Raw genomic sequence first — 20901 nt, forward strand, 5'->3', positions numbered from 1 at the left:
TACTTTCAGGAAGTTCTTCCTAATGTTTAGGTGGAATCTTCTTTCTTGTAGTTTGGATATATTTTGTAGTGCCCTCCTCTGGACACGTTCCAGATGTAACCAGCTGAGGAGTATTGACTCTAAAAGACTCTACAAGCACAGATGGAATATGCCACCTGTGTTTATTTTGCCATTCTGTCTGGAGTAGTAATGATCAGCAAGGAATCAACAGCATCCCTTTAGGACTTGCAAGTGTCAAGTGTAGCTGACAGTAACAAAGCTGCCTTGTCCTAATACAGCTAGAAGGCATTTTTGTCTGAATCAGGACTCACATGCCCAAACAGCTTTTGCACATGTGCTTCCTTCCTCATTTAACAGGATCCCAGCTTTGCTCACTGGAAAGGCGGTGGGGGTTTAATTAATTTGCAGAGCATGGTTATTCTTACTTTATGACATATCTGGAGGAGATACATAATCACTACACAGTGAAACAGCTTGTGATACTGTGTACACAACTTACATTTAAAGCATATCCAAAGCACATGAGCTCCTGCAAAGAATCTTGGGTACTGTGGTTTGTTAAGGGTGCGAAGAACTAGAGCTTTGTGAGGAGCAAACTACAGTTCACAGTACTCTTTGGGGGACCTATGTGCTTTAAATGTATGTAGCAAGAACTAATGTATGCTCAGCCCAGGAGAAGTGGGGGAAATACACATGCAAAAAAATACAAAAATGATAGGGAAATAGCAGACACATCCACAATCTGCGTGCATGGTGCATTTATGAGCAAGAGAGATGAGGGAGCAATGCCACTTCAGTGCTTTGCCAGTTTTCTTGTCTCAGCCTCCCTGCCATGGGAGAGAAGGGACAGAATGAGGTGGCGCTGCAGATATTTCTGCTGTTGAAACACTGTGTGTGATCCTGCAAAGCAAGAGGGCATTCACTTCCCTTGCTTTCCTGCACAGTGTGCTCTTTTCTAGCACCCCAAGTTGTTGAAGTGGACTTCAGTGTTGGAAGTTTGTGTCTGGAGTATCAAGGCTGAGACCCCTTTTGAGTTCTAGACAGAGAAATGTTAGCAACAAATTCAAGTTTCTACACATGTTTTGAAGCCAAGCAAAGTGCTTCATCTGTAATCAAAGTGCCCCTTTCCCATAGCTTCCCTGTGTTCCCTGTGATATTGAATTCTAAGTGTGTGCAACATAAGGGCATCACTTAAGGACAGAGGCCCATGCTGCACAGCTTATTATGGTCTCCTTGCGTGGGGTTTATATATCAATTATGTGTGATGTGATTGGTTACAGAACTACACATATCATACACTATGTTGTGACAACATGGGGCTGTTGTTGACATAGGGATGGCTTAAAAATGGTTTCCCCCTTTCCAATGAAGTCAAGAAGAGTAAAATTTTAGGTTGATATCAAAATATGCCCTTGACGGGAGGATGACAATGAATTGAGAGGGTATTGTTTGGGTTTTGGAAGAAGTATTCCACTCCTGCCTGCTACGCCATCCCACCCATATCTCTGGCACCATGTGGCGTATGTTCACTAGTGGAGTGACTCTGCAGGTGTCTCAAGGGAGTTGTTCTGGCATATTTGTCATGCTGACTGTGTATCTGGTGTGGCATTACTGCAGGGAGTCTTCCACTAAATCTTAAAGCCCATCATCCAATGTAACTCCGCCACAGTATTTCATCCTCAGTTCCAAACTAGGGTAAACTGTGAATAAACTGTGATAGAAAGTAATGATGAGTCTGAATTTGACTGGTATTCAGACTTTTAAGTGTAAGCCAAGAAAAAAAATTGTCTGGGCCAGTATGCGTAGCACAAAGAACATCTGCATTTTATCTTGTGCGCTAGATGATAAAATTATTTTGGAAGCCATGAGACATAATAGTGAAGGGGTTGTTGCGCTGTATGTTAACCCACAACATCTTGACTAGAATAGAATAGAATAGAATAGAATAGAATAGAATAGAATAGAATAGAATAGAATAGAGGTTTAACAAATTGAAAGGGCTTTAGAGTGGCAGATTACTTACACACTACATCACCAGTCTTTCATGTTCTTCAGTCAGGTCACTGAAGCAAAAGGGAAATAAATCCAGAAGAATATGTGTTCTGCAAAAGGGCCTCCATATATTTTAAAATTTGAGCTTTTTCTTTGGAAAAAAAACCAACAAGGAATATTATACATCAAATGGTCATAATAATGTATAGCTGAATACTGTAGATAAAATTGTTACAGCTGCTACTGCTGCTGCAAATGTTATTTTTATTAATTTAAATCATTTGAATACTGTCTCTCCTCCCACCCCACACTATTCTCAGGGTTCTCCTGCCCCCCCAAGTCCATTGGGGGGGCAAAGAGGAAGGAGACTGGAGAAAGCTCTGTTGTGCTGTGAGAGCCTTTGCACTGGCTTCTGCTAGAGGGACTTATCAGCTGAATCCTGCACTTCACAAAAATGGTTTTAGTTGATATCTGAAACATTTAAATGTGCATGTACATTGAGGCCCTAAATGACATGGACAAGAGGCCTTTTGGGGGACGAGTGTCATCAGGCCTTAGGGACACAGGACTCTGCCCTGCACTGATACAGATGGCTAGTATATCTAGCTCCGTAGTCTTTTCTCAGTCCTACCTTGAGGTGCCAGGGAACAAATGTAGCCCTTGAATGGTGGGGTTGCCTTATTTCAAAAAGTGAAAATCAAGACACAAAATTTGTTAGCCAAGTTGTTCAGCTTTTTTGAGGGACCAATCCTGGCTATTTCTGGGAAATTGTGGACATATAGCAGCTCTATGAATGTTAGGGAAGGCCTTCAGTGTGGTGCAGGCCTGATTGTCAGTCATCTGATACCACACTGGGTATCTCTAGAAATGCACAACAAACTTTGGGCTGTTCCTGACTCCAAGATGGGGCATGCTGGATTCTGGACCTGACCACCAAGACATTTTGGTTTTGGCTCTGCCAAAATAACCTGGACTGGGAATGTGAGTTTTCATCTAGCCTGACTTTTGCCACAAATGTACATTCAAGTATTAGAAGCCAGCTAATCTTATGTTAGTGTAAATCACCATGCCACTGATTTTGTAATCTGTTTACAAAATGAAAACTGTGTTAAAAATGATTTGGCATCAAGAGAAAATGGTGGTAAATCTTTGAAACAAAATCCTTATAAAATCCCTATAAAATGTAGAATTGTAGGAGTCTAGCAACTCCCCACCCCCTGGAGTTTCATGCATTTATTTTAGACATTAATTTGTTAGATTAATGTTGTAGTTCAGTGGCTGTCAGTATGATAACTAGACTGAGAAATTATGTATATTGGGGTTATTATTTCATTCTCAGCAGGTCTATAAGACCCTCAGATTTATAAATACTTATATGTTCAGAGTCTGGATAGGTCCTAGGATTTTATTATATGTATATATTGTTTCTGTTACACCTTATTCCATAATTAGGATTATCTCTTAGAAGTATGTTACCTATTCTGTGCATTTGTATTCATATCTGTATCAGTTTTTGAAAAGCCATAAACTGAATATGATCTAATAAATAAACAGTTCCCCCTCTGGCTGTAAAGGCAGCACATTCCGGTCGCATCCATGCTACTTGCTATTCTAACCCAACAAGTTACTTTTTTCAGTCATGTGTGCATTGCTGCAGTGTTGCAACTGCAAGGTGGTAAACCTTCTCTACTATTCTTCACCTGATCAACAGATTTGCTTCTGACTGAGTGTACATTTTTCAGAGATAGTCAGAGCAGAATACATTTCTTTGAGACCATTCCATTTATTTTCAATTTAAAAGCATGAGAACCACACTATCTGGTATGAATGCAAAGTTACTTTAGAACATTGGATGGTATCCAATGATTTTTTTCCTGTTAGCACAAAGACTTCTGCCTGCACAAGTTCTCCACCCACCCCCAAATCTGTTATGGGGCCTTCCGGATGAGAATGGGGGGCACTGGAGGCGCAGAGAGAGAAGAGAGAAAGAAGGTCCCATTTGCAGGCAGAAGGGTTGCACGCAATCCACTGAGATTGAACATTGTGATATTATGCATTTTATGGCCTATGAGGCAGAAGATGAAATGTTTCCAGGCACTGAAAATAATAGTAACTGTACTGAGTGAAGAGATAACAACAATCTACTCTGTACAAGTAATCACAGGAATTTCTCGGGTGTGGAATGAAGGACTTTGTACAGAGAGTACCTTGCCTGGTTTATCGGTCTGTTGAGCTATGCTTCATCTAAAGTTACTGTTTTACGCTGCAACCCTTGAAGTCAGTAAGGCCCACTGGATGCAGTAAGATTTGTTTCTGAATAGACATGATTGGGATTTCCTTGTTAGTTGAAGACAATAAGTTGTCCAGGAAAATATTCATTAATAAGAATATCAATCTAGCTGCCTTGAATAGACATAATATCAGAAGAACTCTTGCCCAGATAATATTGAGACATGTACAGTGGTGCCTCGCTAGACGAAATTAATCCGTTCCGCGATTCTCTTCGTCTAGCGGTTTTTTCGTCTTGCGAAGCAAGCCCATTGACAGCTTAGCGGATTAGTGCTAGAGCTGTCAAGCGGCTTCCAGCGATCAGCTGTTAAGCGGCTTATCAGCGGAACAGCTGATAAGCGGCTTAGCGGCTTAGGAAAAGGGCAAAAAAAGCAAAAAAAAACCACCGGGGGACGCAAGATTTTTTCGTCTTGTGAAGCAACCCCATAGGGAAATTCGTTTTGCGAAGCGCCTCCAAAACGGAAAAACCCTTTCGTCTAGCGGGTTTTTCGTCTTGCGAGGCGTTCGTCTTGCGGGGCACCACTGTATACATCTGTGGCTTAATGACTGAGCAGCAGTTCACTGACCTACAAGAAATCAAATATGCATTCAGTTGCCCACCAGTTGTTCATCACATGCCCTAGTGATTTCAAATTGTAGAATTCCTAATCCCCATGGACCTATAGGTGTAATTATGTTGTTGGCTTTGCCACTTATTACTTTGACTACTGGCAAAATATGGGATGCGGGTGGCGCTGTGGGTTAAACCACAGAGCCTAGGACTTGCCGATCAGAAGGTTGGCGGTTTGAATCCCTGCGACGGGGTGAGCTCCCGTTGCTTGGTCCCTGCTCCTGCCAACCTAGCAGTTCGAAAGCACGTCAGAGTGCAAGTAGATAAATAGGTACCACTCTGGCGGGAAGGTAAAAGGTGCTTTCGTGCGCTGCTCTGGTTCGCCAGAAGTGGCTTAGTCATGCTGGCCACATGACCCAGAAGCTGTAAGCCGGCTCCCTCGGCCAATAAAATGAGATGAGCACCACAACCCGAGTCGGCCACAACTGGACCTAATGGTCAGGGGTCCCCTTTACCCTTTACCTTTACTGACAAAATGCATTCAGGGAGACCAGGTGGATACAGTAGAAGATATTGCTGTATTACTAGACGAAATGAAGTGAAAGCATATTTGGTTACATCAGAGTTTAAGACCTTTGCATCATATCAACATGTGCAGCTTTTTAAGTAGCACACCCGATTCTGTATCCCTGTGAAGAAGCACATTCATGGAAATCCTGGAAGGTTTCAGATCTTCCCTGGGACAGAGATGCATTTGCAGCCCCTTTTAAATTATATCTGAATGTAGTTTAAGAGATGGGCAATGTCAAAAGCAGCTGTGAACATAAGTATTTATAAGCATTTCCATCCGACTGGAAGATAGAATTGTTGACTGGTCAGCATTTCATGTCTCATGTGCTTTGTAGCCTAGTACATAGTCCCCTCTGGTGGAGACTCAGAAATATTACAGCACTAATAATCTTGCAGCTGGAAAAAGCATTATGCAGACCTTGAATATTACCGTTTTAGTTTGAGAACAGAGGGTAAGATCAGCTGTGCTAGCCAGTGGCGTAGCGTGGGGGGTGCAGGGGGGGGCGGCCGCACCGGGTGCAACATCTGGGGGTTAGAGTTAGGGGGCGCAAATCCATGGGTTAGGGGGCGCAAATTCACGGGTTAGGGGGGCAAATTACTTGCCTTGCCCCGGGTGCTGACAACCCACGCTACGCCACTGGTGCTAGCTAATGATAAATAAGGATATCAGAGACATAGGAACAGAATGAGGAAGCTGCCTCAGCCAGTAGAAGTGGGGGCGGTCAGCAGCAGTGCTCCTTCTGTTTCTCCTGAGCTCCCTAGTTCACTGGTTTTCAACCAGTGTGCTGTAGCACCCTGGGGGTGCCTTGAATGATGGTCAGGGGTGCTGCAGGCAACACTGGCCCCTGGCCCTCTTTCCTTCCTCCTCTGACTGCCCTAGTCATTCCCCTCTGTTGTACAAAAGAGCTCTGCTTACCCCATGGCCTGTCCTGAGCCTTTAACCAGCTTACTGCCTCAGGTGTAATGAAGAATGTTATTGTACTGCCAGAGTTTTAAAGATCAAGCTGCCAGTCCAGCTGGTTTTTGCATGTAGAATGGGAAGGAGGTATCATATTGCCTTTCACTTCAGGTAACAAAAAGTCACTGTCACAGGCTAATCCTTTGTAGGGACACATGATTAGGCAATGTTTCATGTACAATAGACACCACGGTGGTACATCGTTACTCTCTGACGTTCTCATGCTGGCACTGTGATCAGACTTGGATCATCAAGTCCCTTCAGCAAAGTGAGGACAATTATCACCTGCACTGAACCTTTTTTGCAGGGCTGGCTCACCCATGAGGCAAGGTGAGGCGACCGCCTCAGGCAGCAGAATCCCCATGGGCGGCAGATCCAGCCTCCAAGGAATGCATTTGGCTGCTCCTGCTGCCATAGTGGCAGCAACTGTTTTATTGTGCTTTTTGTATGTTGGAAGGAGCCCAGAGTGGCTGGGCAACCCAGGCAAATGCATGGGATATAAATATTGTTGTTATAGGACGTCCTTATTTTCATCAGAGAAATGTTGGAGGGCATGAAAACTGTTATAATAGGATTGCAATAGGTAGAAGACCACTGTGGCTTGTATATTTCTGCACATTTTAAAATCAGGATTTCAGTTTCAAAAAGTGAATTAAGTAATTAACAGAAATCTAGATGGATGCTGCCTTGTTGATTAGTAGACATTGTTTCCACCCCTTATTTCATTCATATTCTGTGTTATTATGGGCAATATCTCCAGTCAAGGTGAAAGTCTCATCATCTCAGCAAGATTTGCATTTATTTCCCTTTATTATCTAAATGATACTAAATAATCATATCTGGAACCATGTATTCTGGGCACGCATGTCCACAAATATATAAAGTGACAGTATTAACTCATTTCCTCCTTATCTCCTAATACAGCAACAACTACTCAGTTTGAGCCATGTGATCCTTCATGCCAAACCTGTGAGAAAACTGCCAGCACATGCACTTCATGTCCCCAAGGTAACAGCATTTATCTTCTTTGTTGCTACACATTGCCATTATCAAGAGGTTTTCGTATATTCTCATAGATTTCAGCTAATGCTAGAAAAAAAAATGTTAATGTTTAAAGATAGGCTTTATGCATGAGTGGAGAACATACAGTTAAGAATTCATTAAAACATAACAGTATTTATTTATTTATTTACTTACTTACTTACTTACTTACTTACTTACTTACCGGTACTTACTTACTTACTTACAAAAAAGCATCCTAATTCTCATTCCACCTTTTTCTGCATTGTAATGGAAACTCTCCATTAATTCCTGAATTAGTTGGAATTTCCAAAATATCATGCAAATGTCTTTCAAAACATGCTTTGCCTGTTCCATTATTTTCAGAAGGATTTCTTTTTGGCAAGTCTTGTATCCGCACTTGCCCACGAGGAACTTTGGGAAATGTGAAGACAAGACGTTGCGAGTGTCACTCCGATGCAGACATGCCACGCTATTTGCACAAAGGCAAATGCTTGCAGGAGTGTCCCAAGTACGTCTCCATTTATATTAATCTGTGCAGACATGCAGCTTTCCTTCACATACTTCTATGTTGTTCTCACCTCTGTATTTTCTGTGGCACAAAATGGATCTAATCCTTCTGGTTGTAGAAAGCTGCATAATGACCTGAATGCTTCAGAACAATTGCCAATTTGCAAATGAGGGTGCTGAGAAATGCTCTGCAGTTTTTTACTCACAGTGACCCCTCCCCAGGAGCCAAGGCCTAGTCCATAGGTGCCAGCTCTGCAGGACTGACACACAGCAGGGTCAAGCGTGGGATTCAGGTTCCATCGCAAGACACAGGTCTACACAGATGCCCCCTCCACCTAGACCCCTCTAAGGAGGTACACCTGTGACAGCATGGTTCCGAGGTAGGGGTGAGGCACCACTTCACCCCCCGTGAAATGTTAGACTAAAGATTCCACCCAATGCCTTATCCACCAAAGTTGTGACTACTGCTATGGGGAAGGCAAAACCTGCAAATGGGACCAATCTGTTTTCACCGAATATGGCAACTATTATAGAACCACAGCAAACCCAGTAATCACATAGCCTTAGAGGGAGGAAATGTTAATATACAACAAGCCCCAAAGTGTAATTATGAAGGTGGGGTGGGAGGATGTGCTCTTGGCCGACTGTGGTCCCAAGGATGGGGGGACATACTGCCTTTTTATAGCCAGGGGTGGGTCAGAGTGAAGCCTGCTCCCAAGCCCCACCCCTTGGACTGGCTTGGTTGGTCAGAATTCAAACGGGGTTTGGCGGAAACTCCTGCCCTTCCCATTGGCTGGCATGGGGATTTTCTAGCTGCCAGCTGCCCAGCCCAGCATTGCTCTGAGGGGTAAGGACCTGATGCAATGGGCCACAACTGCCGTCCACCCCAGGACTGGGTAAGCAACCTCAGTCTTTCCATCAACAGTGTTGTGGGTTTTTTAATTACAGATAGGTAGCCGTGTTGGTCTGCCATAGTCAAAACAAAAAAAATTCCTTCCAGTAGCACCTTAAAGACCAACTAAGTCAGTTCTTGGTATGAGCTTTCGTGTGCATGCACACTTCTTCAGATACACACATACATACCAAGAAGTGTGCATGCACACGAAAGCTCATACCAAGAACTGACTTAGTTGGTGTTTAAGGTGCTACTGGAAGGGTTTTTTAATGTAATGGATACACTCCCAATGGAATACACTGTATTAAAAACAGTTTATTATTATTATTACAATTGTTTCAACATACATACAGATAAATAATAAAATATCTCATACTAACCCAGAAGCTAATGTTTAGACAACACATGCATAATTACAGCCAAATGACATTTTATGCCAAACTACTATTTGTACAGCAGGTTAAACAGTTAAAGTTCACTGAAGAGTTTTATAATGTGAGTGGAGTCCTCTATTTCCTTTTTTTAGCTGTGCCATTCAATTGCAAATGAGTCCTTGTGCTTCAGGCCTTGTGTGGATAGGACTGCAGCCATAGAGTCCTCAGGGCTGCATAATACTGTATATTAGTGGAGAAAAGATGACCTGACACCTCAAGGTGGTGCACAAAGCCATGTCTGCTGGGAACGCTTTCTTAAAGCCCTCAGCTCACCCCAAACAGCCTTTTCTAATTCTCTGAGAATTTACAGCATGTTCTGTTGCTTGATCTTTTTTTATTCTTTGCTTCTACTTTAGGGGCTTTTTCACTAAAGACGGGGCCTGCAGAGAGTGCGACAGCCCTTGTAAAACGTGTGAAGGAAATGCCTCCAGATGTCTGTCCTGTGAAAGTCCTTTTCTCCTAGAACAAACAGAATGTAAACTTGCCTGCTCAGAGAACCACTTTGCTGATGATGGCATTTGTAGAGATTGCCCTGAGATGTGTCAGGAATGCATTATCAAGAGCGCATGTAAAGGTACTACAGAGAATCAGCAGTATGGCACTGACCCAGGTCGTTAAATGAATGCCTATTTAGAAATGCAGGGGGGCGTGCTTAATGCTCTTCCATTTTGGTGTTTTGAGACAAAGCCAAAAGCATGGGACGAATGTGCTGGGAGAAATAGATTGGTGCTTACTGAGGTCTGACATGTTTCTGCCCTGTGGACTTTGCAGTACATTCTGATCTAGAATCTCCCTGGACAGCTATTCCTTGCTAGCATATCTGTGTGGGGTCCACCCAAGAGCCAAGCCGCTTGTGTAAATTTGGTGCCTCACATCAGTACTGCAAAGACTTTTACAAAAACATGCAGATATGACTAGAGTTTTGGATCATGCTACTCTAAAATAGTCTGAAAGAAAATCACTGTATTCTGATTAGGGAAGGGTGAGCCTGTCGACTTAAGCGGCAGATAGCAAGAAGAGAAGAGCGCTTGTTGAGACATAGCTGTGGCGATGGATTTTAGTTTCGTTGCAGCCAGCAAAACGTAGAACAGAGGAAGAGGAGAGTTCATAGCACATTCAAGAGCACACTGTGCTATTTTGTATTCTTTTGCATATCCTGATATATTCTCCTCTTTCTCAAAAGTGTGCATTCCACCATTTCACCTGCACAACGGGAACTGTTTACGTTATTGCCCACCTGACTTCTTTGCTGACTCCAACCGCTGTTTCCCCTGCCATAAAGACTGCAAACAATGTGATGGACCAGATTCCAATGACTGCACTGATTGTTCAAAGGAATTGTATCTATACAATGGTGAATGTTTTTCAAATTGTCCAGATGGCACTTATTATGAAGGAGAGACTGACATCTGTAAAGGTATGTTTTTCAATTCAGAGGCAGAGGTCAGAAGTCATTTTGATCAGTAATTCCCTGCCAGAAGACATTGATGTTCCACTGGTATGGATGCAACAAATTAACTAATTAAAGGCTTATTTGTCGTCATCGTCCCATCCCCCCACACACACATGCACACACACTTCTTATAGGCAAGTTTACCCCAGAGGTGGGGATTGCTTGACTTATGAGCCAATCATGGACCCCCAGTGGTGTCCAATTTGGTCCCTAAAGCAATTTCCCCCCAAACCACAACCACCTATCAATCAGTTGGTGTTAATTCTGTATTGGCTGTGGGTGCCTGTTCTTAGTACAGTGCCCACCCAATGCAGTGGGAATAAATGTAACGTGATCCCTGGTACAGCATGCATTCTGTGAAAAAGACAGATATGGATGCAGTAACAGTTGCAATAGAGACATAGGCAAAGCTAGAGATTGACAGTTAACTGTATAAATAGACTAAAAGGAGCCAGGTAGCCATCTGGGACTTGTAAGAGCCTTGAACAAATAGTTGTGATTCTTCACATTTCAGACTGTGACAGGACATGTCAGACCTGTTCTTCTTCCACTGACTGCCTTACCTGTGCAGAAGGTCTGTTGATGACTACTTCAGGCCTGTGTGAGATGCCCCAAGGCTGTTCCAGCACTGAGTTCTATGATGGATACACCAAAGCATGCAGCCCTTGTCACAGGAAGTGTTTGGAATGTACAGGCCCTGCCGAAGATCAGTGTTTCAGCTGTCCCCAAGATATGCTCCTTCTCAGTAAGCATTGCCCTTTTCCCAAGGTTGTATCCTTCTTTGTCACCTTCTGTTTCTTTGTCTTCTGTATTTAAGTTCTTCTGTGAATGACTCAAATCACGTAAACACAAAAGTAAGCAACTTGCACAGAGCTGTCTAATCAATTCAAGGAGATTGGGAAACATGCAAAAAGTGGGCAGGTGCTCTGGATCAGATCATGAGAGTCTCAAACCTTCTGCTAATGGTAATAATCTTCCAGTAGATTTTATCTAGGGAACTGACTTTTCCAAACCAGTTATTCCTTGCACCTTAACACCAGCTTGCCACTGACATTCATGTGATAGTGCCTGGCAACTCCGCCATAGGATTTCCATAACCTTTTCCTGAGTTACAAGCGAAAATGAGAAAGAATTGGTTTTTGTAAGACTCTTTCAGTATCCCCAAGCACAGTTGAGTTGATGTTTCTTATTGCAGTGCAAAAAGGGAATGCTGCCTGTCTGTAATTTGGTGCTGTTCTCTCTGCAGATGGAACCTGTGTTGAAGTCTGTCCAGATGGATATTATATGGACAGGGATGAAGGCCAATGCCACACTTGCCACAGGACTTGTGAGACTTGCAATGGGAAGCACAGCAGACAGTGCCTGTCCTGCCCACCAGGCTGGTACAAGCAAGAAAAGGGATGTGTATCAATTTGTACAACTGGGTAAGACATTAGGTCTCAAGTTTAAAAGCTCTGTTGGATAGGAGCTATACTAAACTGTAACATAATTCCCTTAGAATTGAGGAGTGTAGCCTGAGGATGTCCTGGCATAGAGAATCTAAATGATCATTAATGTTCCTATCAACTAACACCCAAGAGGAAAGGGGAAGATATTTTTACCAATATTTACTAATATTGCAACTCCCCGAAAAGAAGGTTTAGTTTATAAGTTGGAACTCTTTCAGAACTGCTGGCTGTAGCATAACAGTGAATGCCAAGATAGTGAGACTAAATTTATGAGCCATCCTTGCCAAAATGATCAAGGTGCATAGCAGTAATACCAAACACACACTCCCTTTTTCTTTTGCGAGATTCCCCTTTCACTCATTTTCATGTTAGAACTTCATGGCTATTACAAAGCACAAACACCCAGCATCTGTTAACAATTCAGATTTTCAAAATGCAAAGAGAATCAAGAGACATTACCCTTCTCTAGAATCCTTGTGTGCTTTGTTCGTCTGTTTCAGGTACTATGCAGACAATTCTACTGGCTCTTGTGAGAGGTGTCACAAAAGTTGCAAAAAGTGTATGGGACCAGAATCTACAGACTGTCTGTCCTGTGATAAAGATTTATTCCTGCTTCACTCCAAAAATGAATGCCACATTTCCTGTCCTGAAAATTACTATGCTGATCGTGATGCAGGCAGCTGTGAGCGCTGCCATCCAACCTGCCGTACTTGCAGTGGTAAGATGCCACACTATATGCTTCTGCATTCACAAAGTCTTTTTCTTCTTTCCTGCCTTCACTACCACTAGGTAGGCTCAATGATGAGCCCTCACCAGTGTTCTGTTGCATTTAACTGGAGTTTTCTTCTACTTGCATTTGATATGTCTCCCAGCTTGTTTCCTCGCCTTAAGCTCTGAAGTATACCAAACAGGTTCCACGAAGCAGGAGAGGGAGCTCAGGAATGATAGTGTCCTCAGAGGTCAGATGGGGCTTCACCAGAAAATTCCCCAGAGCCATCTGGAAACCCATTGGATCCATCAGCTACCAAGGCTGGACCATCCTAGTAGGTCCCCTGCCTCTGCAGAGGGGGAAAGGTGCTGAAAGACTAAATCTCAACAGAAAGTGATGTGACCACCACAAGGGACTGATGTCAAGTTCCTCCACTTTCAGATCACCCTCTTCCTGCCTATTTAAGAAAACAAGGTTCAGAGTGTGGCCTGTACATGGGCTGATGACATGTTGGGGCAGCCCAATGGTCATTGTGGCAACCATTAAGTCCTCAGCCACCCCAGGACCAGTTGCCTTGGCAATGTCGGCATGGAAGTTGAAGCACCCCAAAACTAGCAGTCTGGGGGGTCCTCAGCACTGCCTCTGAGACCAGCTCTGTCAGCTCAGGCAGGGAGACTGCTGAGCAGTAAGATGAACAGTAAATCAGCAGAATCGCTAATGTATCCTGATTGCCCAAAGCCAGGAACACACACACTAGATTCCCCTGCAAGTGGACAGAGAGCCTGGAGGGGGGGGGGGTTTCTATGGAGCACAGCAACTCCCCCTCCCTGGCCCTCAGGTCTGCCCTGATAATAGTACCCAGATAGGTACAGCTGGGTGAGACCAACTCCACCCTGCTCACCCACCCAGGTTTCAGTGATACAGGTCAGACTGGTCTCTTCACCCAGAATCAGACCATGGATGAGGGAAGTCTTTCTCAGAGCTAGCCTGGCATTCAGCAGCTGCAGACCCGAGGGCTGGCTGATAAGACAACCACAATTCCGCAGGTGTAATTATGGAGGGGAAGGGGGCGTGTCTGAAACTGATATTGTAATAGTAGAATTATTTAACTGAAGCCTAGACAAGATACCTCTAGAATGGTTTTTGTTTCAAAATCAGCTTAAGCTTTTAGGGATCAAACACTGCAACCTGCTTATTTTACTCTATTTACTTTGTTAATTAAATGATAAACCACTGGTCTTCAACTGGTGAGTCAGGACACACTACTGTGTTGCTGCCTGATCTAAGGTGCAGCACCAAGAGCAGCACCAACTTACAAAACAATAAGATGAAATGAGCTCCCAATTATCTGTTTGGCCTAAAGGACTGCAAAGACTGAAGACTACTGAACTGCAAGTTGGGTGATTTTCTATTACTTACCCTTTTAAAGTGATTTTATTTGTTGTTTTAAGGGAAAGGACCACTCTTCTGCACATCCTGTGTATGGAGCTACCATTTCGCTGCTGGAATCTGCAACTCAGAATGCTTGCTAGGAGAATACAAAGCCTCAGAGGTACTTCATACACCAACCGACAAAGAAAAACAGACACACACACACACACACACCTTCATTGGCATTGTTACATTAAACTAGTGATTCTGAAACATTTCACCAAGCGATCCATACATTAACTTCCCATTCTCTCCTTGTTACAAATTATTACCAGCACCCATTGCTCTGTCCTATTTTTTCCTACTCGCTTATTCTCATATATGAAGCAACTAATGGAGGGGCAAGATTAGATTTAAGAACAGAGTACAATCCTGTAATACAGCTAAAAGGACTTGCATCAATGGTCCTTCTAGAAAATATCTGAGTATAACTTAGTTGGCTATCTACAACCCATTGTGAGAAGATCATGATTAAGGTAGACAGAAGCACGACAAAGAGATCTTTGTGTTGCTAACAAGCAGAACTTGCTGGCCAAATCTTTGCTTTAGCATGCTGAAAAAAAATACCAGTTGGTAGAGCATGAGACTCTTAATCTCAGGCTTAAGGGATCAAGCCCCATGTTGGGCAAAAAGATTCCTGCATTGCAGGGTTCCTTCCAGCTCTGTGATTCTGTGATAACAAATAAGAACAGTTATCTCTAGCCTGATCCCATGGTCCAGCTTCCCAAGGTTATCAGTGGCCTTGATCCAGCTACAAGCAACACATGCATGTAAATAAGCTTCTGCACAGGTGCATACATACATAATTTTATTTGTATGCTGCCTTGTCACAGTTCAAACCATGCTCAAAGCAGCTTACAACATGAAAAACACACATAACTACAATGTAACAAAAGTAGTAATAAACAATAAACAAAACATTAAAAAAGACACAACCAAACTGAACAATTTCCACATAAATCACAAGTTCTAAAATAAAGATACAAAAAACAGCAATAACAACCCCCACCCCAAAAACGAACCCTAAACAACACCGCAGCCCAAGTGTCTGTTCAGCAGCTTCACCTTTGTAGCTGGAGTCAGTCAGGGCTCTGCTCTTCCAAGCCAAATCGGAAAAGGCAGGAACAGGTCTTGCAGGACTCGCAGTCAAGATGGCATTGCAAGGAATAAGGAACTGGATAAAGAACTGGACAAATAGGTACAGTGTGCATGATTCCCTAGCCCATGCAACAGGCAGAACTACAAACATGCAGATTTTTTAAAGGTGAAATATTTCTGATTGGCTATTCAATGGCTGCATTTAGTCCTCCCTGCTCCTTCTTCCTAGCTAAACAGCTTTATCAGCAGGATTCTGGCTTTTTTAAAAGGGCTATAGGAAAGCCACCTGGCCTGTTGCATGTACACTTTTTGTTTGGGACCAGACAGTTTCATATTGTATGGTAGGTTTCACCTTATAGAGTCCAAGTCCAAGTTTCTTCCTGTGTTTCTGACTTTAAGGCGCACCCAGCAAGATGTGAAAAATGTCATGACACTTGCATGCAGTGTAAGGGGCCTGGTCCCTTCAACTGTACAGAATGCCATCTTAACATGGAGATCTACCTGGATGAAAATCGTTGTGTGCCATGCTGTAAGAGTTCTGAACTTGTGCAAACTCAGGAGTGCTGTGACTGCAGTAAAACGCAAGGTAATAATGAGCAGAAAGGGTTGATGGGAAATGTTTAATGGTCTTGTACACAGTAGCTTCTCCTTCTTCTCTTCCTTCCTGCTCCCCCTCCTGTATGCAAGTCCTGTGAAGAATTGCAGTGTGAAATTAAATCAGCAGACTGCAGTTGTAAAATCCAGATTTACCACCTTAGATGTGCACCTATTACATGCATTGGTCGTAACACAATACTCCTGTGCCCTACTGGTTCTCTTTGTTAATGGACAAAGCTTTGTGTCACAGAGGATTGGCAGCAGACACTACAAATACACCTCAAAATTTCTTCAGGTGTTTTATCAATGGGAATTCACCTGCAGATTCTCTCGTGTCGTTTGTTCCTAACTAACTGTGCAATCCTAACTATGCCTACACAAAATTAAGTCCTATTGAGTTAGGGATTACTCCCAAGCAAGCAGGCTTACGGTTGTAACCAAAACTAGTATTGGCAGTGGTGGCCTTGTGTGAGTGTGAAGAGAGAAATTCATGTTTATCTCTTTGTGTGCATGAACAAATCAGTTGTAAGTGATGAATTCAAAACTGGATGGAAAAGGTTTTTCATCCTTATCCTAAAATTTGTTTCCACTTTTAAAAACGCGTGTGCATGCATGTGTGCTTGTGTGTATATATGTGTATATATATGAAGGCTTTGTTTTTCAGATGAATGTATATTACGCATCGCTAACTTGCCAGAGGGACTGAAAGGCAAAGCTACAGCTTTGGTTGTTGCCGTACTCATTTTGTTGCTCCTTGCCATTGGAGCTCCTGTTTTCATATGGAGAAGATCACGGGCCAAGCCCAAGCCAGTAAAGCAAGGTGGATATGAAAAACTGGGAGATAATGCAAAGGCACTTGCCTCTCTCAAAAGCAACCACTATCAGGGCACCAGTTATTATGAAGATCAAGTGATTGAATACAAGGACCGGGATGAAGATGATGATGACGACGATGACGATGATATTGTTTATATGGGCCAAGATGGCACAGTCTATCGCAAATTTAAATATGGACTTCTAGAAGATGATGAAGTAGATGAACTGGAGTATGATGATGAAAGTTACTCCTTTAGATAACCTTAGTTAGATTATGTGTCACTTTGTCTTTCTTGCACACTCAGAATCTCACCTGAATGGTACAGACAGCCATTTACAATAGATATATTTGCAACCATTGTATGTGAGTGTGGGTGGATGTGGAATACTTACTGCTTTGAAGGAGGAGATGGCATTCAGCTTATCAAGTAATTATGTGTATACTATCCTAAATTAGCACCTTGGTAAATGGCTGTCTATATCCACACAGATTTTTTTCAAATATAGTTTGAATATAATATAATTGCTTCCTCCTGTTCTCTTATTATTATATTATATTGTCCCTAGGGCTCATGATACATTTCTGGTACACAAAACACCTGAGCTGAATGTCCAACTTATAGTCCTCTTTAATTAAGAAGACCACCACTCTAAGCATGGAACAAAATGACATGGTGTCTTCTTAATTTGACATATCTTTATTCACTTCACTGTTAGTCTACTTATTTTGTGTGACACAATGCTAAAAAAGAGTTGGAATGGGTTACAAGGGTTCAGAGCTCCATATGCAACTGGCAGACTGGCAACCCCATTCACACGCAATGGGATTTCACATAAAGAACCCTGGCAGCAGAATCCCTGGTCAAAGGCTTCCATGTGCTCAACAAGGCTTCCTTCCCTTCTCTGCCTATGTGCCCCATTGTCCCCTGAAATTCCCTGTCGTGCTCGGGAGAATACCCAGAACAGTGGGGAAGGAGGAATCATTCCATCTGGCAAGCTGATATGCTTCTGCAGATGGGACATTCAGCATAGCACAACATTGAATTCCATCCAATAAATATGCATGCTTCAATGCAATATAAGGTTCAGCTTCCCCACCCATAGCCTGTGTTCTTTGTTTTCACTGTTTTGTTGGGAATATTGGGGTTTAGATTAGATAATGTGTCGCTCTTATGCAGCCCCTACACAACCGTGGCCATGACTTGATATGGCACCAACAGACATGACAGGAACACCCATTCCTCTCCTTCCTGCTGCTTCCTGGGCCCTCCAGGAGGCCCCCCAACCCTCCGGGGCAGTCTGGAGGAGAGGAGGGAAGCCTTACTTGTGGGTGTCACTCTATGGCTCCATCTTTTGGGTTATTCCACATGAGGCAAAAGTCATCCCATTCATCCAGCTATGATACAAATGTAAAAGAAACAGGTCAGGCAAAAGTTCCAATTCATACATGCATGTTCCTTATTTGATGGCTGGTGTCACTAATCTGCAGCACAGACAGAGCTTTCAGGTCACTTTCTTCTATTTCACTTTTAATTGAGATGAAGTAGAATACATTCATCTGGGAGTCATCAAGCAATTACACACAGGTTTGTTAATCATGCCATTAGCCCCAAATATCTTGCCAATCTGTTAAATTATGTACTGTTATTAAGAGAGATGTATTTATATTTAAATAGTTAACCATACTGGAATGAGCTTTCATTATATTACTTGCTGCGGTGGATTATAGTTTGCACTGAAATTCATTTTGTGATGGATTTATCTCTCACTAGTCTCCATTTTCAGGGTATATTGCCACCAAATTTATTAGGTCTCTCGGCTTTTTAATGTTTCCTAGTATGCATTAAAGTGCATTTCTCATGGAAGTCGCTGCAAATACCATTCTGTGTAAATGTTCATTTTTATTTATTAAATTTGTATAATGTCCTTCATCTGTAGATCTCTGGGTGGTTCACAACATAAAAATACAAGATAAAAACACAAAATAGATAATAAATACAAAAACAAAATATAACCACAAACACATTTGAAAGGGCATCAGCATACCCTCCAACATTTCTCTGATGAAAATAGGGACGTCCCATTCCATAAAGATAATCTTACCATTTATACCCCACACATCTTACTGGGTTGCCCCAGCCACTCTGGGCAGCTTCCAACATATATAAAAGGATTGCCTTCAAACGGCTCGGCGTCATATAACTCCATACCCTCCAATATTTCTCCAATAAAATAGAGACATCTTAAGGAAAAGTGGGACGTTCTGGGATCAAATGAGAAATTGGATGGCTTCTTTAAATCAGGGACACCCCTGGAAAGTAGGGACTCTTAGAGAGTCTGCATCAGGTGTCAATCAGCCAAAGGCCTGGCTGAAGAGGAACATTTTTGCCTGGCACCTGAAGGTATAAGAGTTTGGATTTGATATCCCGCCTTTCACTCCCTTTAAGGAGTCTCAAAGCGGCTAACATTCTCCTTTCCCTTCCTCCACCACAACAAACACTCTGTGAGGTGAGTGGGGCTGAGAGACTTCAGAGAAGTGTGACTAGCCCAAGGTCACCCAGCAGCTGCATGTGGAAGAGCAGGGAATCAAACCCTGTTCACCAGATTACGAGTCTACCACTCCTAACCACCAGCCAAATCTCCCTGGGGAGAGCATTCCACAAATGGGGAGCCACTGCAGAAAAGGCCTGTTCTTGTGCTGCTCCTCTTGTGGAGGAGGCACACAGAGAAGTGCCTCTGTTGATGATTGCAGGGTCCAGGTAGGTTCATATGGGAAGAGGCAGCCTTTGAGGTACTGTGGTCCCGAGCCATTTAAGTCTTTATAAGTCAAAACCAGCACTTGGAATTGGGCCCGGGAACTAATTGGCAGCCAGTGCAGTTGGGGCAGGATTGGCATTATATGCTCAACCCATCTTGCCCCTGTGATCAACCTGGCTGCCAAATTCTGCACCAGTTGAAGTTTCCAAAGCATCTTCAAAGGCAGCCCTACATATAATGTGTTGAAATAACCTAACCTGGAGGTTTCTGCCCATGTCCGCCACAAATGGAACAAAGCTAATGTTACAATAAATCTAAAATTTTTTGCATAACTCTTGAAACACTGATATTCAAAATTATGTATTTGATTGTTTCCCAGGCTACAGACTGGCACATTTCATCTGGGGAAACACCCTATAAATTGGACAAAAATTACTGTCTTTTGGTTCCTTAAAAGATTGTGCAGAACTGGTTGTTTTTAATGGCACTTAAATGCAAGGAAATTAATCGTTCCACTTCTCTTATTAATTGTATGGCTTATGATGATAGGAAGAGGAGTGCCTAACATTGCACCAAAACATAAATTAAATGAATGGAATGCAAAAATGAAACAGTATCATTAAGGAATGCAAGATTTGTTCACTTGTAATTCAAGCACTAAACCTGTCATGCCTATGACAGCAGATTAAAAAAATATTTATATAGAAGTATGCTGATTAGATTGTATTGTAAGCATTACACAGTTCAACTAAAAACATTTGTGTATTATACTAAAACTGGAGGGAAGAAAAAGAACCCATATGTACAATTTATTTTGCACTGAAAGAATGCAGAAGGACGCAGCCTTGCAGGGCAGAGAGATTACTTGAGTCCCTCACTCTGTATCAAAATTGTCTTTTTATTTCTTAATCAAAACAATGCTTATTATGAGACATTTTGATATGAATACAACATGCCTTGGGTACAGAATACATATATGACTATGGGGTTGGATCCAGGCTTTGTATTCAGAAAAAATCCTCAATTGCCTTGCTGACAAGTTCATTTTCCAGAAGGTGGAAGAAACAAGAGGATCATCTATCTTAGACCTGGTCCTCATGAACACGGAGGAACTGACTGTCAAAGTGGAAGTGTTGGGAACCTTGGGAGGGAGTTATCATGTCCTTCTGCATTTCATGATACAGAGGAAAGGGAAAGCTGAGTGTAGTCAGACAGGCACTCTGGAAGGCCAATTTCTAAAAGCTTAACGATCTACTGGGGGAGATCCCATGGCCAGAAATACTCCGGGAGAAGGCAGTCGAAGATGGATGGGAGTTTCTTAAAGGTGAAATATTGAAGACCCAAATATCAACAAGAAAAGAGGGGGGCATCTAA

At 42.6% G+C, this 20901-nt stretch overlaps 1 protein-coding gene across 1 annotated transcript in view; it reads left to right on the plus strand.

Annotated features, from left to right (window-relative positions):
- The window catches only part of LOC309379949 (proprotein convertase subtilisin/kexin type 5-like), a gene marked incomplete at its 5' end in the record, with an annotated part of 54024 nt that extends 35323 nt beyond the window's left edge, over positions 1–18701 (plus strand). The window contains 10 exons of the mRNA XM_081929474.1: positions 7284–7367; positions 7746–7890; positions 9575–9792; positions 10402–10635; positions 11186–11416; positions 11918–12095; positions 12620–12837; positions 14280–14380; positions 15757–15943; positions 16619–18701. Coding sequence (XP_081785600.1) covers positions 7284–7367; positions 7746–7890; positions 9575–9792; positions 10402–10635; positions 11186–11416; positions 11918–12095; positions 12620–12837; positions 14280–14380; positions 15757–15943; positions 16619–17031 — 2009 coding nt within the window. The 3' untranslated portion in view covers positions 17032–18701. The remainder of the gene's footprint in view (positions 1–7283; positions 7368–7745; positions 7891–9574; positions 9793–10401; positions 10636–11185; positions 11417–11917; positions 12096–12619; positions 12838–14279; positions 14381–15756; positions 15944–16618) is intronic.
- Between the last annotated feature and the right edge of the window lie 2200 nt (positions 18702–20901).

This window comes from Podarcis melisellensis (assembly GCF_964234715.1).
Source record: "Podarcis melisellensis genome assembly, chromosome: 11".
NCBI lineage: Eukaryota > Metazoa > Chordata > Lepidosauria > Squamata > Lacertidae > Podarcis > Podarcis melisellensis.